Genomic DNA, 27,051 nt, shown 5'->3' on the forward strand with positions numbered 1-27,051 from the left:
CAGTCTCCCTGGAAGTGCTGGTGACTTTGAAGGTAAATTCCAGATGTCACAGCTGTCAAAAAGCTCTGGAGCCAGGGACTTAGACCTAAGGGGAAGTTTCTCAGTCTCGGTTCAGAGGGCAGAGAGCGCTAGTTCTAGTCTTCTTTCATATTTATTGCAGGGTTTGAGGTGAGTCTGAAGTCTCCCACCTATAAAATAGGGGTGATCCCTGTTTGTTTGTTTTTGTTTTGAGGTGATAATGAAGATATTTAGTTGGGTCCTTTGCACATGAAAGTCCTAATTATATAGAAAATGTTTTCAATCAGTCTGGTCTCTCTAATATGGTGAAGACTAATATGGTCTCTCTAATATGTCTTTGGAAGAACTGGTATTTTTAGAGAAGAACCCCCAAAGAGCAATAATGTTGAAAACAAGGCAGAAGCTTACTAGCGATGGCACTTCGTGGTCAGTGGAGGGAGAGAACACTTTTAAATGGGCAGTCTTTGCCTAGAAAATCAACGAGGCAGGGAAACAAGGGAAAGCAATCCTACAGGCTGGAGCCATAGATGGTAAATTCTCCCAAAGGAGAATCCACCTGGACCTTTCCTGTAAAGAGTCTGGTATGGGGGAAAGGGAAGAAGTCCCAAGCCTCCTTGTACTACAAACCAGCAAATTAGCCAAAGGTCCCAGGAGGAAGGGGATATTGTGGTTCTAGTAGTTTCCTCTGGCAAGAAACCAAGCATGACTGCTACCCAGGTCTGTGTGTTTTCTTTCGTGCCAGGGTCCTGCTGCTTCGCCCTTAACCACCCCACCCACTGACATGGGGCAGGCCACCTAAGGAGCTGCAGGATTGTGGGGAACAGGGCTGCTGACAGCCCTGCCTCTCCCTGCTCCTTGGAGGCAGCTCCCTTGCTTCTCCCAGCTCTATGAAAGCCAGGGAAGCGGACTCTTACAGTGGTTATAGTTGCAGCTACCAAGCAAAGAATAGTCCTGAACGCTCAGTAATCAATTGATTCAAATCAGGGAGAACAGACAAGGGTGCTCAGTGCTGTAGCAACAGGAAAGTTAGCATGTGGAAGCTTGGAACTGGGCTGTGGGCACTAAGATGGATTCTGCAGCTCTGGTTTTCAGCCAGTGAGTTTGGAGGGCTCCAAACATGGAAGAAGCAATAAAGGGTAGAGCCAGTCTGCTGTCCCTAGCAGTGCACAGGGTGAGTCCCAGGAAGCCTTCTGCTGCTGTTCCTAACAAATTGAAAGAGTACTGAGGCTGAAACACAATAGAAGTTGATTTCTCACTCACGTAAAGCTTCAAATGGATGTTCCTGCTGGCAGAGGGCCTGCCTCCAAGCCATGCGGCAGGTGTGTATACCCTCCTGTCTTGTGGCTCTGCTGTCTTCATCAGATGTCTTCCAATAGGTCCTTATGCATTAAGCTAAAGCAAAGAGAGAAAGGAATCGGAGCATCACATATGGAAGGAAGGAAGGGCCAGACCCAAAGTGGTGCGTGTCTACTCACACTCTGTTGGCAGCACTCAGGAACATGATCACACTAACTGCAAGGGAGACTGGGAACTGTAGTCCAGGAAGAAGGGGCAGTGCATTTGCTAGATGGCCAGTCAGTCAGCCACAGATGAAATAATCCTGGGGAGGATGGAAATAGCTCCTGCCTGGGTCCAGAAGCCTAGTGTGTTAATCAGCTTTCCATTGCCATTACAAATACTACGTATTATCTTGAGATAAGGGTTATTCAGCTCTCAGGTTTGGAGGTTTCAGTCCATGGGCTGTTGGTCCTGTTGCACTGGGGACTGTGGTAAGGGAGCACATTAGGGCACAGAGAGCATAGAGGAGGAAAACCATTCCTCATGGCCAGGAAGTGAGAAAGAGAAGACCAGGGGCTGCAATACCATTATCCCCTTCAAGGGCGTACCCCCCAGGGACTGATGACCTCCTGCCAAGGCTTCATCTCCACAGGGGCCTTTGGGGGACACTTGTCCAAACCAGAGCACACAGGAAGTGAGGAATGAGCTCAGAAAAGAAGGGGAGCACCTGACTCAGGATGTGCATTTCAGAGCCCAGTCTTCACTAGTAGCAATGATAATAGAAGAGGAGGGAACTTAGGCAGGGCTGGGCCAGAAAAAGAAATCAAGGCAGGCCTGTCTGAGCCACAGGAGAAGGCCAAGAAATTGTAGGTTCTGATCTGAGACAGGAGACACTACCCACTTTCTGTTCTTTCTTACCCCACACCTACCTTTCCTACATTAAACAATGTTCATGTTCTAGAAAACTCTGCCCCTCCCTCCCATTGAAAACAACCATTTCCTGGGGATTCACAGCTCAGATCCTGGGGGCAGAAGGGAGAGGAAAGCAACAGTCCAACAAATCAACTCACACCAAGGTGGTACCAATTTGCTGGGGTTGCTGAGAAAATGAGATGAGAAAATGAATGTAAAATACCTAGCAGGGTGCCTGGCACATGATAAATCAGTGCTCAGTAAATGGTTTATTATTATCATCTTGTGAGTGTGTGGAGAGAAGCAGTGGGGAAGGGGGAATGAGGAAGCTAGCAAAGCCCTGAAAACTAAATTACTTCTTATTTTCTCCCCAACCTAATGGTCTCACTATTGAATTGAGGCCTCCTGCTCATTGGGGCCTGTAAAGACATCAAAGTTGTTTTGGCTGAGTTGGCAGTCCTTTAGGACACAGGGTTAATTGCTAAGGGGCAACTCTGAACACCCTTGGAAGAGCTGGCACCCTTCTAATGTTTCCACACACCCTTGTCTCGCCTCCAACCCTCACCAGCCCTGGGCTCCAGTTGCCCAACCAGGCACCCTGTTCTGGACACACCTGCCATCTTATGTCTTTCTTCCATTTATATCCTTCTGGAAAATTCTCCTCCATTCCACCATCTCCTCCTCAGAAATCCTACAGATGTGACAATGTCTAGTTCACATGTCACCTGCAGCAATAAAAGCCTGATGGTTGGAATTCAGAGCGATAATACCAGAGGAGGGGCAAACGAGAAAGAGGCGGAATGGACAAGAATCCTGTTTGGACTACTACAGGGGAACAGGTGGCTTTATTCCAACTTGACTACCAAGTGTGTGTGTGTGTGTGTGTGTGTGTAAACACGTGCATTCCAGAGGAAGTCTTCCCCTAAAGAAAATAGGAAATAACACCTATAATCTTCATTGCCAAGGAGCCAGATGTTAGGCAGCCAATCTGTTTCCTTTCCCCACTTCAACTTTGTATTGTTTATGCTTTATTAACTCTCACCATGATACTTGCTTTAAGATAAATATAGTGATTTCTTAAGGACTTCAAAAGATTCACCAGCCCTAAGATTCTGCCCAGCATGTTGTTCTGCTCTTGAGAGAGCTTGCCTCCAGGCAGAGGAGTGCTTTTGACTAAACTGAATTCCAGAAAGAAGTCTTCCTGTTTAAAAGATGAGCATTCCCTACCCCCTTCTTCCTGCATTGTCTGCGTACTTCTTGGGTCAGGGTTGTCATTATTATTTTTATTAGGCAGTATGCAGCTGATGAAGTGAAGTAGTGTTTATTTATTGTTTTTTTGGTCCCTGAGTTGGAATACACGATCACTAGAAAAGAAACTCCCTCTGTGACTCATCCCAGGAACATCTTGCATTCCAGCCAGCACAAATATGATTAAAAGAACTTTCTGGAGGGCCCCAGTTAAATTTTAGCAAAGGAGCATATCAGCCAAGCTGACCATCTCTTGAACATTTTGCTTTTGGAAAGATAGTCATCTCTGGCCTCTTTATATGCCTTATTCTTTATGAAATCTTGAGGCACACCCCCCATGAGCCGATTCTTCTGTGGTATGGGCATTGTTAAAAATAAGTGTCTTCTTCATGGGGTCATAGAAGGTTACACTGACTGGGGAATCACCTGGTCATGGTAGCCTAAATGAATGACATTTAAATATTCACATAATATGCACTGGAACTTTCCAAGGCATGGTTAATGTAGCAGATGCTATTGGTGCCCCATCATATCCCCTCAGACTCACCTCTGTACACCAAAGGTTACTTACTGCATGTACCTGTGACTGTCCCTTAAGGTTTGTTTTTTGGTTTTTGTCTCAGGAGCACACTAGGCCTGCATGCTGTGCTATCTGGAAGTGCCAAGGAATGAACGTATCCTCCAGAAGCAACCCCTGACCAGTGATGGATGGAAGTTGGTGACTAAACACCCTGACTTCCTGGCCTCTCAGTTGACATAGCCCTGAGGAATGTGTTCTACACAGTCTCCCAGAATTCCCCAGTGGAACTGAGCTCCAGTTGCCTGCAGTGGTAACTTGCTTGATAAATTAGCTTCTTTCCTTTCCTGTCTTGCTGCTTTACTCCCCTTCTGGTGTTTTCTGGGACCTTCTCCCAAATAAACTATTTTCAGTTAATTCTTTGCCTTAGGATCATCCCATGGGAGAACCCAAGCTAAGATAACTATAGCCAGTTGGGTTCACCAAAAATCACCAGCTTCCTCTCTTCACCTTCCTTACGAAGATCATCATCACTGACAGTGGTCACTGAGTTTCCATGTGACTGCAACCCTGCAGTAGCATGTTGTCCTTTGAGAGCCTGTAGTTTCTGCATGGAAACCTGATAAGGTAGAAAGCAGAGTTTCAGGAGGTGGCTCATTCAGTAAAATGAGATAAAGACAACTCTAGATACTGTGGAAATCTCTGCACCTGGGAAGCACCTACTCAGGAAATTTCTTTTGGGTGAGCACTAAGTGTTTGCTGATTGAGTCCATAAAGGAATAAATAACTGCTTTACATTCACATCCTTTCTTTGCTCTTGGTGCATGTACCTTTTAATTAAGCCAGCAAACTTGGTCCTAGTTGTAGACTCTTGAATCTGTGGAGAAAAGTCAAGAAAGTAAGAAACTTCTTTCCCATGATTGGCATCTGAAATTCCTCACTTAGACTTCTACTTCTTTGTCCATAGCTCTATTGCTGACTAGATGCTGTTTACTATACCAATCATGGAAACATAATACTTGAGTCTTATCATTTGTATACCTCACTGAGAATGAGTTTATCATCTTTTTTTTCTGCAAATTCTAATTTTTTTTTTGGGGGGGGGAACCCAATTCTGATTGCCCAAGGAAGACTGGAGGTTAGTATTAGCCAAAAATGAAAATCAAACACCAAAATAATATGAGCTTGAATATTTTTTTCTAGGACTGACAGCACAGCCAAGTACCAAGTAAATATGCCTGGTGATTTTAAAAGCATGTGCATTCTGCCAGAATTTGGACCAGCTTCCTTATTTACTAGGAGTACTTGTACTTGTGAACAATGTGCTGTTTTTCAACATGTCCTCAATGTGCTGAGAAACTCCCTTCTCACCTCTCCCTCCACCACATGGCACAGCAACCAAGCTGTTACGGCTTGACAGCGCCCCTTGTGGCCAATTGGAGATCTCATTCCGTGTTTTCCTCACAGCTTCCTTCAGTTTCTCAATAAACTTTTAAATTTTCTCTCCTTCCATTTCTACCTAGTTAGCTCAGAAAATCTTTTTGCTTTCTCTCTCCCTTTTATCCTTACCCTCTTCCTTGTCTGCCCCATGTTTTTTTTTTTATGAGAAAATGATTCTAATCACTACTGAAAGGAAGAAAGGAGAGATACTTAGGCCCTGTGCAAAGGAGAAAAAAAACCCTGAAGTATCTGAAGTGAAATTATGAACAGCCAAAGGGCAGTAACTTCAGAACCCTTAAAAATGCTCATGAGTCCATATGCAAGATACATAAGGCTCTGGCTCCCCCCACCTTTTTTCCCCCAACCTGAATGAGGAGTAGATTTTTGTATTTATTTAATCATTTTCCTGCCATCTTTAGTTCCTGGTGTTACAATAGTATTATCTTCTGTTTTCACCACAAATGTTCAGTATCTTAGCTATGTTGGGGGTGAAGTGGGTTTGGGGTACCAGCCTGGAAATCTCCCATCAGGTGTAACACTGATTCTATGACAGCTGATTTTCAAGTGAACCCTTAAACATACAGGGTTATGAATGTGTGAACCCATTCAGATGCCAAGGGAGTATTTGATGCTACTCAACATGCAAAGAGGAAACATGGCCAGGGGTCTAATGAGGAACAAGATGAAGCCAATGTGACAATAAGGATGATGACAGTGAGAATGATGAAGATGAATCCAGTGCTAATGATGTGATGACAATGATGATGATAACAGTGACAGTGAAACCAACAGTGATGGCAAGGATAATGATGTTGGTCTTGATTTACAAAGCACTTTCCATGTGCCAGGCTCTGTGCCAAGCACTTTACGTAGATTATGTCCCTTAATCATTATGAACACTCTGTATGATGGGGATTTTTAAAAATCCTCATCTTACGCAGAAAGAAACTGAGGCTTAGAACTACCTTACCTAAGGTCACGCAGCTAGCAAAGTTTGGCAGGCTGTTGTTTGAACTTAGGCCTCTCTGAGTTCAAAGCTTTCCATTCTACCCAGCCTCACAGGGGGCTCAGTACCCAGGGTAAGCTGGCACTGTCCCCATGCTAACAATTGGTGAGGGGCTCACTGACATTAGGAGACGGGGACAGTCTGAACTCCAGACCTTAGTACTTCAGAATTCTGCACCTCTTCCTTCCAGTGACCCCTCAGAGGGTCTATTTCTGTCACACTGGTCTCTGGAAAATGTCTTGCTAATGACACAGGATTATAAACAGTCTTTTTCCCAGAACAAAAATTTAACCTTTGTATCTCAATCTAATTAGAAGTATTTTCTCTTTCAGAGGCAGGTTTTTCCCCTTTATTCTAAATTGAAGAGGTTTCTTTGTTGCCAGAAAAAATCACCCCAAACCATAGTTCTTCAAGAGGATAGACCCTGGCCTGAGACCTTAAACATGACCTATTGCTCCTGCATGGTATGGCTCCTATGGCCCCAGTCCCTGATGGTGTCTGGGGTCTGGTGCCTGGTGGAAAGCTGCAGGGCCTCAGCCGAATGCAAAAACAGCCACTTGCTGACTTGCACATTCCACTCTCCATTTTGTATATATTGCTTCTTATCCTTTTATTTCCTCATTCAATTATCCTGTGTTGCTGTTTCAAGGCTGTGTTGAGGAGTCTGATATATGTAGAAAGATAATAGGTGATTTAACTATGGGATAAGCTGGTGTTGGTGACCAGAATTCAAAGGTGACCACTGCCTGGCATCTCAGAGGCCCCCAAGAATGCCCAGACCTCAGAGCACACAAATGAATGGACTTGTGTCAGAGAGGTTTCAGCCACATACACTCACCAGCCAACCCTCAGGCCCTGTCACTGAATTCCTGATCCAAGTTGCTTCCTGGAAGCCAGCTTATGGTCATAACCTTACCCTCAACTTCCCCTCTAATTCAGTCAACCATCCCAGCTACATAAGCGATGGTGATCCTCACCAAAAACAGCTCTTCCTGAGAGTCTCATGTAATTCTGTGGTGGCCTCTCACCTTCCATTGAGGTTCACCAAGAATACTTCTTTCCTTGTAGTGTCAGGGGCAGGCCTCTCTGGAAAGCAAACATTTATCATTCTCTACCTTAGAGGGGTCCTTGCACTGACATCATCTCCTACATCTGTCTATGAGCCTTGAACCCCAATCAAAGTAGACAACAATAGAAAATGGGTTTGGTTAATGCCCTGAGAAATGAACCAAGAAAAAGGCTACATGCCTGTAATCCCAACTGCTTGGGAGGCTGAGGCAGGAGGATTGCAAGTTCAGTCAGTCTCAGCAAAGGCAAGGTGCTAAGCAACTCAGTGAGACCCTGTCTTTTCTAAATAAAATACAAAATAGGGCTAGGAGTGTGGCTCAGTGGTTGAGTGACCCTGAGTTCAATCCTTGGTACCAAACAAACAAACAAACAAAAAACTACATGCCTTCCAAGAAAGTAGTACCAGGTTGGAGGAATAGGAAATGTATGCCAGCGCATAGTAGGTTCCCAGATCATTCTTGAAAGGATGAATAAATGAATTGGCATGAATCTAGTTCAGCCCTACACTAAGGCCTGCATGGTCCCAAGGGTCACCATGGATAATTTAGGCAGGCTACAGGTATTCAGGAGTAGGAAATGAGATAATAAACAGAGATATCTGACATCATCTACAGAGAAAGAAAGGCAGCAGAGTGCCCTCGCCACCAACTATTCCAGATTTCTCTTGAGGCCTGGGTTCTAACCCAGCAAAGACTTGGGAAATTAGGCCTTTGAGCTATTTATTTTCTCCCTCCAATTCTGTTTGACAGCTCACACCTGCTCACCCTTTGGTGCTCACAGCAGTTCCTCTTCCAGCAGCTCTGGGAAGGTTAGGTTTGACTCCTTCCCAGCAAGCACCACTCACTCCTGGGAGGTCTGAGAAGGGAGCAGTGCCAATATTACAGAAGAGGAACCTGAGTCCCTGGGGTATAAAATGACTTTCCTACAGTTATGAAAAGCTCATGTGTGCATTGAACCTTTGACTTCTATTTCAATGACTTGTCTCTGACTCAAGGGGGTATTTCTTCTTAATCAAGCTCCTTGCTCACCAAACTCTTCTTGACATTTTGATGGTTGACTGAAAGTATCCCCCATATTTTGGTGTCAGGTGCTGGTTACAATAGAGATGTTCTAATCCAGTCTGGCTGACTCTGGCCAGTGTGTTAGACTCAAGCGCCCCTCAACAACCTTGGGAATTTGAAACTAAGGCAATGGGTTGGGTAATGTGCCTTTGAGGAAGAAGCGCAGGTCTGGAAGTCAGTGTATTCTGTGCCTTGTGAACTTCAGCAAGTCACTTGACCTTTGAGCCTCAGCTTCCTGCTCTGCAAAGCAGGAGGGCCTGGCCAATTGAACTGGCCAATGACTCAAAGACTTGTTCACTTTGAGGGAGACCTTGGAAGTCTCACTGGGCCCTGAGAGCTTTGTCCCTCCTGCTTAGTGGTAATGTTTTCATTCTTACCCTTGATCAGAAAAAATCTTGAACACCCCACAACACATACATACATTCATATACATACATGTATGTTATTATGACTTTTTATATTTACTTATTGCACCATAAAAACTGAGAATAAAAAGGCTGAGATGATAAAATGGGAATAAATGACTTTTATGGCATCTCAGAGCATGACCTTATTTCTTTTTCCTGGAAAGACTTTTTTTTTTGGTACCAGGGATTGAACTCAGGGGCACTCTACCACTGAGCCACATCCCCAGCCCTATTTTGTATTTTATTTAGAGACAGGCTCTCACTGAGTTGCTTAGTGCCTTGCCATTGCTGAGGCTGGTTTTAAACTCACGATCCTCCTGCTTCAGCCTCCAGAGCTGCTGGGATTACAGGCATGAGCCATCGTGCCTGGCTCCTACGAAGATCTTGAAGTTCTTGTGTTGATGGCCAGTCAGTGATTCTGGGCCCCACCCCTTTAATTTTTCATCAGAATCAGACCAGACCTAATATTTGCACTGTGTTCTAACAGGACTTCCCCATAGCCATTGCCCATCCTCAAACAGATTTGTCTCAGTTGAAATCTGTGTGGCCACCACTGTTTTAATAAATCAAGTAGCATGCTGGGTGACTTATATCCAAAGCTCATTTGGGTACTCATGTTCCTTTTGGAGAGCTGTGTAGATCTCTGGATGCAGAAGGCAATCGACCATAAGGCAAGTGACTATGTTGTATATTCTCCATATTTTAACCAATTTGGGAATACATTCATGTGGTAATTATGTTCACAGCTTTGGTAAAAAGGCCCTGTGCTGATGTTTAAAGCTCAGAAAATTTAATCACTGGGGCACGTAATTGACAATTATTACACCCTATGGGGAGAGAAAATCATTTTTACCCAGTTGGAATTACTTCTTAGATATTTAGTGCATCCTAGGTCCTGAATGGTGAAACCATATGTGCATTGTATTAAGGACAAAAATTATGCTTTTCTCATTTGGTTCATAGTGAGTGACGGGTGGTTTTTATACAGAATTAGGTCAGTCATTGAGGGTGTGGTTTAAGAACTGGACCAAAGTAGAAAATAGACTCAACACAGAGTGTGGGTGGAAGGGGGGCAGGATTCTGGCAGAGGTGTCTAGGAAATCAGCCTTTTAAGAGGAGGGACAGCTCACCTCTTCCTGATGATAGGGGCATATGGAAGACACTTTGAGGGCTGGAGGGAAGTTGTGGGAGTTTGCAGGTTGATAGTTTCAATCTTTTTTATGAAGTAAAAAGGAAAGTCAGCTATTGAGAAGAAATTTGGCTCACAAACTGTCTTGTGCTCTGACCTTTAGATTAAGGGTTCCCAGGGCTTGGGATGTGGCTCAGTGGTACATGGCCCTGGATTAGATCTCCAGTACCACACAAAAAAGTAGATTAAGGGTTTCCAGCTTCACTGTATATTAGAACCTCCTGGAAATTTTTTGAAAACTCCAGTGCCCAAGCCACATCCCAGAACAATTAAATTGGTCTTGGGAGTGGGACCCACTCATTGGTATTTTTTTAAAGCTCCAGGGCAATTTCAATATACGGCCAGCTTTGAAAACCAGTAGAAGACCAGTGCTTCTCAGACCATAATGTGCATGCAAATCACCCAGGAATCTTGTTGAGATGAAGATTCTGATTCAGTGGATCTGGGTTGTAGTCTGAGATTCTGGATTTCTAACAATCTCCTGGGTGATACTGCTGCTTCTGCTCCAAGGACCCACCCTTTGAATAAGAAAGACATAGATAATCTTTTATTGTTTGTTCCAGAATAATTGATAGCTGCTGATATGCTCCATGAAAACAAAAGCTGTCAATATTTTAGAGATGGAAAAGTCATATCTTGAGAAAACGGAATCTCAGAATATGTAATCCTGTGCCACACAGTGAAGCTCCAGTCAAAAAATGATGGACCGCGGCTGGGGATGTGGCTCAAGTGGTAGCGCGCTCGCATGGCATGCATGCAGCCTGGGTTCGATCCTCAGCACCACATACAAACAAAGATGTTGTGTCCGCCGATAACTGAAAAATAAATATTAAAATTCTCTCTCTCTCTCTTTAAAAAAATGATGGACCACATATTCAATGGAGATCTCATATAAGATTATATCACCATCATGACCATCTTATTTTGCATAAGCACACTGAATGGCGTTCACAAAATGACGAAATCAGCCTTCACTTTGGTTCTCAGAATTTGCCCCGTTGTTAAGCAACATGTGGCAAGCATTTAAAGCATGATCATTTTAGTGGAAGAAGCTGGTCTTATAGAAAAATCCAGATGAGGTTAATCTCAGTGGAAGAGGAGAGCAAGTCACATCTACATCCTGAAGCTAACTAAGTGTGCCTTCTGAGTGACCTCCCTCCAGTAATCACAGGGGCCTCAAAAGGCCATTGAGAAAAATGGCCCCTGGCTTGAGTTGCTGTGAGACAAACCCCTCTTGATACCTGCCACACTGAGGTAGTCACTCCTAAGGCATTTGCTTAAAAGTGTTTGGCACTTTGGACCCAGGGCCTTATAGTCATCTTTATAGTCATTTCTATGTTGAAAATGGTTCCAGTTCACAAAATATGATCTGGGCATTTAGGAGGGGCTCCCGGCATGCTGAGGGCATTAGGAGTAATGTAGGGATGTGTGTGTGTGTGTGTGTGTGTGTGTGTGTGTGTGTGAGAGAGAGAGAGAGAGAGAGAGAGAGAGAGAGAGAGAGAGAGAGAGCGCACACCTCTCTCTCTCACACATTGTGTTCAATGCCTGCAACCAGGAAATAGAGCTTTAGGATGTGGAGAGTAGTCTAAATTATATGAGTAGTCAAGTGTTTTTGCTTTTTAAAGTAATCCATAAATAAGACCATATTATGAAAACACCAATGTATACAGAAGCCCATAGGCCAAGTTAGGTCCTTGCATAAATCTCTGGAAGAAAAAGCCTGAGAGGCAGGCATGGCTTTGTGGGCACCCTTTGAGGTGCAGCTGTGGGACACTGACTGCTAGCGAGTTAGGCCTGAGGTCAGCTTCTTCATGAATGTCACTCCTTAGAAGGAAAGCAGTTGCTTTCAGTTTTGTTTTCTGAGTGCAGCAGAGAAACACAGGATGAATTCATTCATTCCCCAGGCCCTTTGGGCTCTTCACTGGCCACAAAGCACTTTCACATCAACTGTCTCATCCAGGAGTCCCTCGCTGGCTGGTGAGGATGGTGGCCGCCTCAGTGTGCACCTGTGGGCCTGACTCTCTGCTCTTCCCACAGCGGGTCCAAGCCAGTCTCCTCTCTTGGAGTAAATAGGCAATCCCAGTATAGGGAGGCAGGTTGGACTAGGGAAGGTTAAATCTGGATTTTGTGGGAATCCAGTGAGGTGGGGCAAGATCTCAGAGGAAGTGCGAGATGAGCAGGAGTTGACTGTTCCAGGCTGAAGGTAGAGGCTAGTGAGGACTCCAGGCTGAGGGGCCAACCCTAGGAAGATCCAGCCTCAGTAATAATTAGATCTTTGCAGTAATTAGGCTAAGGAGTTTCAGGTAACAGTTCTGTGGCCCCTCAAGTCTCCAGGCTCAGCTACTTATCCCTGATATTCCTCCCCACCTCATCTGCCCTAGGCTCAAGGCTTTTCCCCAAAGGCTTCATTTGGGGGGAGAGGAGGGTGCATGAGCTTTACTGGGTGAGGTCCTAGCACTGACTGAGGGCCAAGAGAATGATGGTCTCCAGTGACCTGCAGATCCAGATTGCCCACTTTGCACTGGTTTAAATGAGGTCACCCATCCATTCTGCCTGTGCCCATTATTATCACTTAGCATGTGTGCATTGCCATCGTTTACTGAGTCCTCCCCCACACACCCAGTGATAATGGGCACAGGCAGAATGGATGGGTGACCTCATTTAAACCCATTTGAAAATGATGTTTTGCAAAACCCAAACAAAACGTTCCTTGTCACTTCTAAGAAATTCACACCCACTAATGCTTGAGCATTAGTCAGTGGTTCCTGCAATGCTCCTTGATTTGAAGAGGTCTCCAGCCCACCCTCTGCCCACACTAATCAGTAGCTTGGCTGAGCAGGGAGGATGGGCTTCTGCCTTTCTCTCCAGTCATTAACTGGCTTCTGGGCTCCTCCTTAGGGACAGAAACTTGCCCTTTGAACCCTCAATTCAAGAGCTGGCTTTTATTCTCAGAGCAGAGCCGAGCATTCAGCACCAGCTCTTACAGCAGCTATGTCCATGCCATCTACTGTGGGTACACCCAGACCCTCTGGAAGGACGTGTGATGGAAGCAGAGCTCATATTCTTTGCCTGGGTATCTCTGGGGATAGCGTACCAAGTGGGGACTGAGTGGAAGAACATTAGCTTGTCTCAGTGAGCCAGTGGCTCTCCAGAGAAGAGGCTAGAGGTGTTCGTGGGTCACCTTTGGCTGAGGGCTGTTATGTCAGAGGAAGGGAAAGGGAGGTTTGGGCCAGGGGCTTCCTTTCCTTTTGCCCCTGAGATACTGCATACTGCCTCCCACCACCTGCACCCTAGTCTGGCCTGCAATCCATCAGGCATCAGCCATTTCCCCAGAGCTGTGGCGTTTCCAGCAGGAGATTTGAAGGCCTCCCCATTACTCATGTGACTTCTATCTCTGGAAGGCAGGCTGGGGACAGCTGGCTGGGTAACTGGAAGTAGGCCGAGAAGGTGCCACTGTAGGCTGCACACTCCTCAAAGACAGGGATGCCAGTGATGAGGGGGATAGTGGAGGCCACTGGTAGAGAAAATAAACAGTTCCGTGAATTTACTGGAAAGGACCTGGCCTCTACTTTGAAGTAAACTTATGCTCAAGTGTTCTTTCTTGCAGGCCCCCATAGGTGCATGCCCCCCCTTGTTGAAGAGGAGGCTGTGGGAATGACATTGAGAGATACAGCCTTCAGAGCTCCCTTAAGAGAAAGGGAATCTGGGATTGGCCCTGAACTCTAATCCCAGCCTCAAGCTCATTATTGAACTCCCCTATGGAATCAATTTCCTCATCAACAAGATGGGCATAATTCTAGGGCCCTTCTGGCAGGGTCATTCTGAGGGTTGAATGAGGTAATGCATTAGAAGTTCTCAGCAGAGGGCCTGGCACATAGCAAAACCTCAATGAATTTCAGCTCTTACTATCCATGAGAGGACATGGAGTGGAGGCCTATGGGAGGCACCCCACCCTGGCAAGATCCCCTCCTCATACTCTGAGCAGGAGGGTCTGGGGAGAGTTAGCAGACCAAGAAGGGAGGGAAGGGAGGTTTCCCAGGAAACCATGGGACCTGGCACCTGAGCTGAGTGTATGTTTGAAGCAGGTAGAGGGGGCATCCAGAAGTTTGTCCTCTCTCTTGGAAGGGTGTTGAGAGCAGCAGACAGGTAACAAGGGAGGTTGCCATTTCTGGAAGGGCAGATAGATGCAATCATTGTGAGAAATGATCCTAACCCCACAGGAAGCCCAAAGATGGTTAGAGAATTTTCCTTGACTCCTGCAGGGTTGGCTCTTGCCATCAGAGATCACCTCAGGTGGTGGCCATGGGTGACTTCCTTGACATTTCTGTCCTTCTCCTCATTAGTCCCACCCCAGCTTCCTTTCAGCTTTTCCTCCCTACTCCCTGAGGGTTCTGGCCACTATGAGGGACAGGTCAGACCTTTTTGGAAGAAACCTTGGGTTCTCAGTGCCTTTACAGGACTATGTGCAGGTGCAATAAATATTTTTCCCACTACTGTTGCTGCCAATCCTAGCATATCTTTGATGCTGCCTCATGCTAGCAAATCTCTGATCAAAGACATGCCTTCACCACACTATACTCTTCATGAAAGCATGGACCTTGTCTCTCTTGCTCATGACTTCAACTCTAGCCCTCAGCAAGGTGTGGGTCAGCAGTGGTCATTTAGCAAATGAATTGGTTGGATGAGTGAATACATGCATGCGTGCATGTGGGGGATGACTGGTGAATTGGAGGCATGACGTTTTCTGGGCTGAATCATGGACTCATCTCATGTAGAACCGGGCTCTTCAGCTGGGGCATGCCGCAATCTGGCTGGGCACAATTCACGAGCCACTTATCAAGCAGAAACGAACTTTATTTTTAGAACACACAGGCAGCACCACACGAGCTCTTCAGGAATTCCCTCAGACCCCAACTGCCACCACCAGCTTCCCACAAGCCTCTCAACCCCTCTACTCCTCCTGCTCTTGAGGCCGACTGGCTGGGTCGTGTGGGCGGAGCCAAAAGAGTCCCCCAATGAACAGCTCTGTGGTCTGAAAGGGCGGGGAAACAGCCCAATGAGCATCACCCCATGCTAAGAGCCACAGCCAAGTAATATGATGCATGGCATTTTGGGTTGAAAGGTGATGCCAGCAAGCCATTGAGATGATATGATTATGTTAAGATCTGCATTCATATGGATATTGGACTCCTGCTGTCCACCTGGGCCTGCTACAGGACTCCTGGAGAGTTCCCATTGGTTGGGGAAGTGCGGTAGGAGGGAATTCTGGGGGAGGGACTTCCTGTGGGGGTCCTGGAGAACGCTGCGTGGGTCGGTCGGCGGTCTTCCCGGGATCGTATGGGGCTTTGGCGGCAGTTTCAAAAATAAAGTTTGTTCCTGCTTGAGTGGCTCGTGATTTTGTGCCCAGCCAGACTGCGGCAACCCCAGAGGAGCCAATCAGCTGGCAGCTGGAAATTTGCTAGGGCCACGGTGAGCCAATCAGCTGGAAGTTTGCTGGGGCCCCTTCGGCTGTGGCTCTCAAAAGGGGCAAGCCCCCTCAGCCTCTATGGGGGCAGGCTGCCTCCCAACTCTGCCCTGTGGGGATTATTGGCCAGCATGCCTGGTCACCTTATGGTGTCCAAAGGGCACATTGCCCATAGGGAGATGGCTCTGGAGCCCTCCCTCCAAGGCACTGCAGTGTGCCCTGCCAAGGGTGGGGCCCACCAGTCTATCTGCACAAAGTTGTCAACACAGCATCCCTCCCTGGCCCTCGTCTCCCCCGGCCTCAGAGAAACTCCTTGTTGTGTGCATTTGATGTGTTTTGATTGCCTGGCAATATTATGGATTCGTTCATTTGTTATAGTTGCCTTCCTGAAGTGAGATATCGTTTGTTTATTTGTAATACTAAGGTGTGCTAGGTCACCTCTCTTTCTTGTTTGTGAGGTTGTGTTGACTATTTGGAGGTGAGGAGAGGAGGACAAGATGACCAAGGACTAAAGTGTACGCAGCTGAGATAGGTGAGGTCAAGGATCTGTGTTGCCCCAGGCCTTCCCAGTGAAACTGAGGATTATTGAATTATTATTGAGCCCAACCAGACTCCAGGGCTGCACAGATCCCTGAGTTAGACATGGTGCCTGCCTTCTCCATGGCAACGAGGCTAAATATGGACGCGTTTCCATGGAGAGCCATATTACAGCTGCAGCCCTGCTTCACTTCTTGGGCCTCTCAGGAGGTGGCCAAGGTCTTTGGGAGGTGCCTTGGACATTGAGAAAACATTTTTCACTTTTGGAGATTTTTGTTGCCAACAAGTTCTCCATTTCCCCACCCCTAGACTCATCCACATCCCCTCCTCTTGGCAGTTAGATGTTAGGAGAGGCCATAGGTCAGACAGATGAGGCAGTTGGGAAAGTGACACTGGGCTTGATGACCATTCATGCAAGCCATCTTCACCTTGCTCCGGGGAGTAGATGTTCTTGTTGTTGGAGTGCAGCTGTGAGAACACTGTAACAAATCTTGTGTCTTCTACTCCTCAGAACTCTTCAGGAAGAAGTATTGCTACAAAGGCTTTTTAAAATGCTTTCTGAGAATTTCCACAATTTTCAAATAATTCCATCATTATTTTTAGGTTTTTAAATGCCTCCTTCCATATGCACAGAATATTCAAATGTGACAAGGTTTTATTTTTCCTTAAGGGAAAGTAAGTCTTTGCTGCTTGTTTGAGTTTGAACAAGTCAAATCTCTGAATATCTTAACTGTCTGACATAGCAATGTGGAATGAAACTTTGTTTTTGGTGAAGGCTAAACGTATAAGCTGAGTATTAGGCTTAAGACTACCCTGTTTAACATCATGTGGCTATTTAGTGATTACATCATATCTGTTTATAGTTTAATTGTCTGTTGAATTTGGGTCCTTCTAGCCCAGCTGATCATATAGGTGGGTTCATGTATATTAGGAAGCTGGGCTGTTCTCCCCAGTTAACTAAAATATGGAAAGATGTGGAGAGAACTCTTAAGGCAAGTGTAAATAGTCTCATGGAAGATTCATATATGTGTTCTGTGTGTTGCAGGCCAAGTGGCATCAGAGCCCAGTGATGGACGACCTGCAGTCCCAGAACCTCTCCATGGACATGACCGACTCCCCTCCCACCTTGGCCAATAACAGACTGGAGAATGGTATGGCCCAGCTGATCACCACTGAGGCCTGGAACATCAATTCTACTGACCTGGTCAAGAAGGCCCTTGTGACTGTGCCTGCCCCATCCATTCTGAACCCACCTGCTGAGTCCCAGAGTGGCATGGCTCTGAAGGTGGCGGCCACTGTGTTGCAGCCCCTGTGCCTTGGGGAAAGCCCAGTGGTGATGCCCATTCACATGCAGGTGGAGGGAAGCTCTGCACCGGAGCTCAACCCCAATGGCAATGCCACCTATGTCATGACCACACAGGGCCCTGTGCAGCTGCCTGTGGTGCTGGAGCAGCACGTCTTCCAGCACCTCAACTCCCCTCTGGTCCTGCCACAGGAGGCCCCATGTTCCTCCAATGCCATCCACAATAACCTCTTCCAGGGGGCTGAGGACCCCGAGGCCCAGCCCCAACTCCTGGACCTGAGGATCCCTAGCCAGCCACAGGAGCCCACATTGCCATTCGAAGCTGTGCTTCAGAATTTGTTCCCCTCCCAGGGTTCTCTCGGGCCTCCACCCTGTCAGCCTCCTCCAGGCTATGCTCCAGTGCCCCCGCAGCCCTTTAACTCCCCCTTGTCTCCCTTGGTCCCACCAGCTACCCTCTTGGTTCCCTACCCTGTGATTGTCCCCTTGCCTGTGCCAGTCCCCATTCCCATTCCCATCCCAGTGCCTCAGAGTTCTGAATCCAAGTTCAGCCCCAGTTTCCCCAAGCCACCATCTTCTTTCAGCCTGCACTCCTTTAAAGGCACTCAGACCTCTCTGGAAAAGGATGAACTGAAACCCTTAGACATCCTCCAGCCGAAGGAGTACTTCCAGCTTAGCCGCCACACGGTCATCAAGATGGGGAGTGAGAATGAGGCCCTGGATCTCTCCATGAAGTCAGTGCCCTGGCTCAAGCCTGGCGAAGTCAGTCCCCCACTCTTCCAGGAGGATGCAGCCCTAGACCTATCGCTGGCAGCCCACCGGAAGTCTGAGCCTGCCCCTGAGACACCGTATGACAGCAGTGGGTCTGTAGACAGCCCAGGCCATACTGTGATGGAGAAACTTCCCAGTAGCATGGAAATGCCCTTTGCCCCTGCCACATCTCACGAGGCCTCAGCCATGATGGATAGCCACATTGGCAGCAGCAATTCTGCTGAGATGGTCAGCCAGCCTAGCCACCCTAGTGGTGAGGTCAAGGCTGAAAATAACATTGAGATTGTAAGTGAGTCCCAGGCGGCCAAGGTCATCGTCTCAGTTGAAGACGCTGTACCTACCATCTTCTGTGGCAAGATCAAAGGCCTCTCAGGGGTGTCCACCAAAAACTTCTCCTTCAAAAGAGAAGACTCTGTGCTTCAGGGCTATGACATCAACAGCCCAGGAGAAGAGGCCCTGGGAAACGCGGAGCCCCTTAGGAAACCCGTCAAAAACCGGAGCATAAAGTTAAAGAAAGTGAACTCCCAGGAAATACACATGCTCCCAATCAAAAAACAACGGCTGGCCACCTTTTTTCCAAGAAAGTAAATAATGGCTTTTTAAAATTTTTATGATTATAACATGGGGAAAGGTGCATTGGTTTTTTAAAAAGGCATTTAAAACAAATTATCTTTGTTAATTATTTTGGGGAGTAGGAGGGACGTGGAAAGGTAAATTGGCTCTAGAGGCCCTGTAAGCTAGTATCATTTTCTTTTTTAATTTTTGACTTTTCACAAATGAGTAAATAAGAGCAACCTATTTTTCAAGCAGATTGCACATTTTTTGCAGCTTTAATGGAATATTGGGTGAATCAGAGGGGTAAAAAAAAAAGCTATTTTCATTGCCACAAAGTGCTTTGATGATGTAATACCTAATAAAGGGTAGGATGAATATTTCACAATAAATGTTTGTTTGCACTAATTGGTTGCAGTATTCTGTCATTTATAAAATTTACATTCCTTAGCTGGCAAGATTAGGCCAAAACTCTTGCTTGTAAAGAGCTGTAAGTTATCTGTGTTTAGAGACCTAAGCTCTTCAGGCATATTGGGAAATATTACCCTGTGCCCCCATAAAAGAAGGATCAGGAATTTGTATGGCCTTGAGTGAGTCATTTCCCCCTCTAGGCCTTGGTGGGTTTTTTTTCCCTGTAAAAATGTGGCAAAGAAAGGGAGCAGGGAGGTGAGTTTCCAGTACTCCAGGCTCCTTCCAATTCACATAGTTCTACACCTGGACTTTCTACACACTAAAACAAATGTCTCTAAAAGAAATTGACTTGTTTCCCTCCCCCACCCCAGAGTTTAGCTGGAAAGGGTCTTCTTTCCAAAGGAAATAAGAGCATTGTTTTCAATGATTGAAAATCTTGCAAGTCTAAAATATTACTACAGGCCACTCAGAACAAGAGTTACTTGCTGATAGATTTAGATATCTCCTAGTTTTTCTCAGATTTGGATAGAGATGGGGGAAGGAAGAGAAAGTCATTCTTTGTTAGTTTAGTCTAGTGGTTCTCAAAGGAGGGTGATTGGGCCCCACAGAGGACATCTGGCAATGCCTGGAGACACTTTTGGTTGTCATATCTGGGGGAGGTGATTCTACTGGCTTGTAGTGGATAGAGATGAGGGATGCTGCTAAATGTCCTATAACGCACAAGACAGACCCCCCAAACAAAGAAGTCATCTGACCTGAAATGTCAATAGTGCTGAGACTGAGAAGCCCTGGTTGAGCCATTGCTTGATGGATGGAAGCAATGCACTTGGAAGGAGAGAATAGCGTGTTGGTCTTCTGACAACATACAGCCACCCACACAAATGAGGAACTGTGAGCGTGCGTTTAAAATAGACCTGCTAGGTGGCACATAGCACTTGTGTCTGAAACTGTGCTGGCGAGAGACTGATTAGTGCATGCCTGCTTTTCAACTTCCAGCTCTTTCTTTCACTTCTTGCAATTAGTATGTATCCAGCTGTTACTGTGAACATGAACAGGAGGAAAAGCAGTCGCGAGACTGTTCTTTTATTACCCTGTGTGTATAGGGTTACAGTTTTAGCTGGTCCTGTATCAGACACTCAGAGTGGATTTTCTTTTTCCTGCTCTTTTCTCTGTGTTGTTAAAATTTCTTTCTCAAAGTGTGACCATTTTCTTTTTCAAAGTATAACCAAATAGCTATTTCACATCAGGCTAACTAGTCTCCAGCATCAGCTGGACTCCAGCCTTTCAGCTTCTACACAGTACAGTCATTTTTTTTTTTCTTGTTTTTATTCTCCATGTGGGTTTCTGGCCATGATTCCTGAGCATAGCACATGCATTCTAGTTTCAAATCAAACACAAATGTGCTAGCAACTAGCGTCCCCCATTCGTCTGCTGTCTCTTCTCCCCATGCTTACAGTTGTTTCTGTTGCCACACAGCGCTGGACAGCCTTTTCTGTCCCAGCCAATAGGGCCTGTGACTTCACAATGTGTCAGGACTGATCTGGATTTAGAGGAAAGAACTTGCAATTTACCCTTTAGAAGTGAGTGCTTAAAGCTGAGTGACATACAAGTGGAAAGGCAGAAAATTGTAGCCTGTAATTACCTTATAAACCTCAAACCACAAATTTCTCTTTGTTGTATTGGGGATGCCCTTCTGTCTTCAGATGGCAGCTCTGGTAGAGTGAGAAAGGTTGGCCCCACAGCCCATCTGGGTGTGGAGGCAGTGCAGGCCAAACCCCAGGCCCCTGATGGATTCCTGAATAGGCCTCCCCACCAATACCAGCCATGCCTATTTGTGGTCCTTGCCATTCATCAGTGGGAGCTTTGGGGAAAGAGGCTATTGTGAGTATGGCTATAGCTTCAGAAGACTTGCCCTTGATATCTGTGAAGGCCTCACTAGTGTTGGGGCCAGGGTTGTGCTACTAAGGTGGCCACACCCTCTGCCTGCCCTCTTTCTTGGCCTTTGATGGAAACTGAAATCCAATGTGCTTAGCTATATGCAGGCCAAGGAATGGGGGGAGGGAAAGGGCCATTCCTATGGCCAGAGCAAGCCTGGGGTTCAGGATGGTTAAATTGCACATGCCTTTCCCAGTCAGAAGTTTGCAGCCTTTCGCATGAACCTTTAGAGCTGGCAGCCTGGAACTGTGGTTCTTAGCTTGAGGAATATGATTCCCATGGGGCTCACCAAGTAAAGCAAACTCTGAAGCCTCATCATTTTTCTTCTTGATTTCGGCCAGCTGTTATCTCCCCACCCCTCACAACTATCTCCAGATAACCTACTTTTAGGTTTGGATCATGCTGAATTTCCATCAGGCTTTTATTCATGACTTCATTTCCCATCTCCCCTATAGATATTTTGGGTTAACTAGCCTAAAGATCAACCTTTCCGGCTTTTTTTTTTTTTAAAAAAAGAAACATGATTAGTCCCCAGGAATGTGGATATTTGCTTAAGACTTCTCGTGATGGCTTCAGCTGGCTTCAATGCAGATATGATAAAAAAAATTGGAACAAGTCAGGAATATCCACATTTGGGGATAGTGATCCTCTGGTAGAATACAAACTAATTGATTGAAAGGGGGAAAAGGAAAGATTTAAAGGGGATACACTTACTATCCTAACTAAGGGACTCCTAATGACCAGAAAATTGTACATTTGTTTAGATTCAAAGACAGAACTGTCACTTTTAAGCATGAAAAAAATGCCTATAATGATAAAAACTCCAAACAAAAAGAGAAAAGGAAGGAAGAAGGAAGGAAAGGGAGGGAAGGAGAGCGAGAACATTCTAGGTGACAAGTCAATAGACTCATTATCTTCATAAAGAGTCTAGGAAAGGACTTTGTTCCATTTTACAGGGAGGAAATTGAGGTTCGGAAGAGTTTTCTGCTTTCAGTTTTTAAGCGTCAACAACTCAAAAAATATGTACTTTGCAATATCCGTAAATATGGGGTCTGAAACCCAATGAACCCACAGGAATTTGGATCCTTTGGGGGAAAAAACAGTATGAATTAGTGAAGAGTCTGAATTTCAGATTTTTTTCAATTATTTTAAAGACCATTCCAGTTAACTGGAACGCCCGGAGCACTTGGCACAATGGGAAAGGGGAGATTTCAAGCTGAAGGGTGGAGATGCCAAGCGTCTAAAAGCCACACTTAAAAGCTGCTAAGCTGAAAACTTTAACAGCAGGGAAAAAAGTGTTAGAGGTCATTCTGGCAGACTTTACTCCTCATTAAATAAAAAAGGCAGTTTTCCACAACAGCTCACTTCCACCAGGTCAAATAACTGACCTCCCACATCAGTGAGACAAAACAGGATGTATTCAAGGCTCTTAGGGTGCTATTTTAATAAATCGATCATTTATTTTAATTAACTTGGGTTGATTTGATACTAAATGGTACATGTAAGTGCTTGGAAGAATTAGTTCTAAATATTGCAAATAATTTACCTGCAACTTTTTATTAGACCAGGGAATTTCTAAGCCAAGTGAGATTTTAGCAATGCTCTGCTGAAGTTTTGAATAAATCCAAGCTAAAGGAGATGAACAGCTGAGGTTTACTATGTTAATTCAACTTGTAGGTTATTTTTCCACCTACTGTCTTCTGTATATGAACTCATATACAACTGTAAGCTCACTCTGTTGATAAAAATGATAGTGGTCACCCTGCTCTGCTAAATAATATCTTAAATCTAAGATTTGGACAAACCAGGCAATTAATAAGAGTGTAATGAGGCCTTATGAAATCAGGAGCACCATGCTGTTGGTCCTGAATGATAGTGGGGCCTAAATAGTTTTATTTGTGATCATTTCAAATAAAGAACTTGATTTTCTTCAGTGCAGCCATTTTTTACTTGGACATATTTCAAGCAACATTAAGAAATACCACACTGAACAGAAAAGTCTTTGAGAGCAGGGATTGAGTCTTAGTTCTCTCAAAGTCTCTCAATCTTAGCACTATTGACATCTGGGGCTGGATGGTTCTCTGTAATGGAGGGCTATCTCATGCATTGCAGGCTGTTCAGAGGCATCCTTGGCTTCTTTGTGTGAGATAATAAAAATTTCTCCAGACATTGCCAACTGTCCCTCAAGGGTTGGGATCAAAGTCATCCCTGATCCAGAATCACTGCTTTATCTCTGGTGCCTGACACCTGGCCCAGAACAGAGGCTCAAAAGTTCCTTGATAAAGGAACATGATCAACCAATCAGGAAGAAGAATCTAGAGCAATGGTCTCTGATATCCCACTCATATTTTCTGCTTTATTTCTATAAGGCTAATCTGGCCAGGAAATGATTATTTGGTACCAGTGTTCACCTATCCAAAAGGTTGTTATTTATCTACCATGTCATGTGCCCTCTAGAACCTTCCCTCTAGTAAAGGAGTTTCAGCAGGATTACCACCTCAAAGAAATAGCAAGCATTCTGCCAGTCCTGACAGGATGCCTCATTATTTTACTAGCACCATGAAACTGGAAGGATCCATTATTCAAAACTCACCCTGTGATGACTGTTCATTGGTCTTATTTCCAAGGGTAGCATAACCCAGGAATTCACAAACATTGCCAGAAAGTTGGGGTTTTTCCCCCTTATGTTTTACCTAAATCCTTTTTGCTGTAATTGAGCCCAGAGTTTTGTCTTTAATGGAAACAAAAGCCAAAGCTCCTCTTGTAGTCTTTGTATATGTAAGCACCAGATCTTTTTGCAGCCTCCTTCCCTTGGACTCAAGAGTCCCATCTCCTCTCACTTTCTTGGAGTTCCTACTTTATAATCCTGTCGTCATCTTGGTTGCTCTTTCCCCAATTTCTCCATCTACTTTGTAGAGTCAAGAACTCCAGGTAGGTGATGAAAATGTTCTAAAGTTGATTGTAGTGATGGTTGTACAACTCTGTGAATATACTTCTAAAAACTTTGAATTGTACACTTTTAAATGGGTGAATTGTATGGTATGTGAATTATATCTCAATAAAGTTGTTATCTTCTAAAAAATAATAAAAGAACCCCAGATAGAAATTGGGAACTGATTATGGGTTCCAGCAAAGCCTCCTAGAATTGAATAGTTACTTTCTATCTTTGATCAGTTATATCCATGTTAACTTATTTCCTCTTTCCACGGGGCCCTGCCATCTTTGATGATTGGTTATATGCCTGTTAACACTGCCTCACTTCTCATTAGGGCCCACCTATCTGGCTTTCCCAGGTTTTCCTTTACTGTCAGAACTTCACTTGGAATATCATCTCCCATGCCTCATTTCTTGGAATCTGGAATTCCCAAGCCCAGTTGGTTTGCCCTGAACAGGTCTTCTCAGACCTTCAACTTGGTCCTCACCATTTCTCCATTAGGATTCAAACTATTTGACCACAGGCTTTTCTCCATATTTTTATCGATGCATTATAATTATACATAATGGTGGGATTTATTCTTACATATTCATACATGCACACAATATGCCACAGGCTTCTTAAGTAAAAACTCATTCAAAAGACTACTGGATTAAAAATATCAAAAAACAGCGCCACTCTGGTCTGGAGTATTACCTGTCTGTCTCCTTGCCCTGTCAAGCCCATATACATGGTTGAGTAAAGCTACTACACAGTGGTGGCACTGTGAAATCGGTGGCCCCAGAACTGAAGTTTCACACCATTCCCTCAGCGCCATCTCTGTCAGAGCTCTGGACATCAGAGCAAAGTGACTTCTACTAGTTTGTCTCATATTTTATGCAGGAGTAGAGGAAACATTTAGGATACACGTGGTCTAATGACCTATGGGCTGAGAATTAGGAGATCAGGTTCCCAACCATTGGGGCTACATTCCAGAATAACAGTCAAGGATCCAAACACTGTCACCCCAAAACAAAGACTCAGGTCCCCCCCACATTACAGGAGGTCAGCAGGTGTCAGTCTGGAAGGTGGTCATAATAGCAATGGCCGTTGAAATGGACTCTGGCATTCAGTCTTGGGGCAGGGCCGGCATAAAGAGTTAACAGCACAGAGTTTTGTTAGCAAGTGATGTTTTTTTAATGCAGCTTTAGGATTTCAAGTACTGTTGGAAACCAGCTAACAAGGTCTTGCCTGGCAGAAGTCCTTGGGGGAATCATGTTAACACATGGATAACATTATTTGGAAAGAGGGTATCAACTATTTGTGAGTGAATGGGTGCTCCTGAGGTACTTGAGGATGGATGAGAACAGTCTCTTTTCTTTGTGTGGCTGGGGAGTGCTCAGCAGGCAGTGGGAGAGCCAGATAATGGAGGGCTAATTCTTTAAGCTCCGAAACCTTTTATTGCAACTGTTTTCAATAGGAATCTTTTCAAAACGCATTAAGCATCTTGGCATAGGAAGCCTTTCCTTGACTCGGTCATTGTTATGAGCATTGGCGACTGGCCTGGGCTGGGATGCTGGGATGACATGATGCCCTTCAGGCCATCCAGGGGGTGCTGTTTGTCTTCAGCCACCATTGGCTCTCCTGACTCCAGTGCCCATTCCCCACTCGAGCCTTTCTTTCTTTAACATTTGTGTTTGTGTGGTTTTTTATTTTAAAAATTTCTTGCCATTCTGTTGCTTCTCTGCTTCCATGACAGCAACCATCATGCCTTGAAACCATCACTAGCTCACATCCATAAACTGACCCATAGCCTCAATTGGTCCTTGCTTCCCCTGGCAAGTACCTCCTCTTTGCTCTGCAAGGCCCAGCCCTAGTGCTGCCTCTGGGGAGGGACATGGCAAAGGAAGGTTTCTCCCATTTTATCAAGCCAGTCCCTATCTCTTGGGTAGTAAGCTTCCTGAGAGTAGGTCCATGTGACAGGACAGGGCATTGTGTCCTCAGTGCACAGTAGCTGGTAAAATCTGAAACTTGCTCATGGAATTGAAACATGAGCCTTCTCTGCTTCCATATGTGTCACTTGGCTCTACTGGCCCCTGTCCCCCATCCAGGCTCTGGCACTATCAGACCTTTCTAATTTCAGCCTGTTCTGGATCCTGGTCAAAGGGTGACTTGTGCAAGCACCAGATGAACATGACACTGTCAGACATTTCCCCTAGAGCCCACCTGTCCTGTGTATGTACCCTTTAGGCCCTTCCCTTATTGACACCACAATGGCTGAAATCCAGCAGAGCCCATTTGAGCATTTGTGAATTTCCAAATTATTGAAGTTTCAGTTAGTGTTTCACTAAAGCTTCTCTCTCCCTCTCTCCCTTCACCTTTCCCTTTCTCTTTACTTCCAGTCATTCCCTTTTCTTTTTAAATTCCCAGAAGTGCACAGGGAGCTATGGTTTTTCCCCTCGAGCCTCATCTTCCTCTGCCTGACCTCTCAGAGGGATGAGGCATTTGTATCACTCGCTTCCTCCTTAATTTCCCTGCCTCTCCCCCCCCCCATCTCTTCCTTTTGCCCTCCTCAGATAATGATGCTGATGGTCTACCATTTCCTGCTCTTCCTCTTCTCTCTCCCTCATAGGATGCGTCCCAGGCCCACAGTCCTCAACCCACATGCTCTCCTATGGTGACTTGATACATTCTCTCAGTTGTTTATGACATTTTTATTGTGTTTATTCCCCTGATCTCCAGCCCTGAATTCTCTGCCACCCTTTTTCCAAGGGTGGAGATCCATGTTCATCATCTTTAAAACTAAATCAGTCTCTCCCTTCCTCATCCCACTCCCAGATCTCATGTTCATTTTCTGCCACCACCATATTCTCTTTCCCCAAGTGAAAAAGGTGGAGCTGTCCTCCATGATATCTCTTTTGCCTTGACCTCTCAGGTCCCTGTCTTCCTGACTTTGCCTCTTAAGTCTTCCTCAAATTCATCATCTATTTCCCCCATACTTGCCCCTTTTTAATATTTATTTT

At 45.3% G+C, this 27,051-nt stretch overlaps 1 protein-coding gene across 4 annotated transcripts in view; it reads left to right on the forward strand.

The window, feature by feature from the left end:
• Positions 1-19,176, forward strand: part of Rai2 (retinoic acid induced 2) — a 69,245-nt gene extending 50,069 nt beyond the window's left edge. For 2 of the 4 annotated variants that reach the window (XM_078035081.1, XM_021722963.3), the window contains exons 2-3: positions 4,080-4,286; positions 17,191-19,176. In XM_078035081.1, the coding sequence (XP_077891207.1) occupies positions 17,215-18,804 (1,590 nt within the window). In that variant the 5' untranslated portion in view covers positions 4,080-4,286; positions 17,191-17,214 and the 3' untranslated portion in view covers positions 18,805-19,176. The remainder of the gene's footprint in view (positions 1-4,079; positions 4,287-17,190) is intronic. The other 2 variants (XM_078035082.1, XM_005316010.4) reach the window with 1 other exon arrangement.
• The last annotated feature ends 7,875 nt before the right edge of the window (positions 19,177-27,051 follow it).

Source organism: Ictidomys tridecemlineatus, chromosome X, assembly GCF_052094955.1.
Source record: "Ictidomys tridecemlineatus isolate mIctTri1 chromosome X, mIctTri1.hap1, whole genome shotgun sequence".
NCBI classification, from domain to species: Eukaryota; Metazoa; Chordata; class Mammalia; order Rodentia; family Sciuridae; genus Ictidomys; species Ictidomys tridecemlineatus.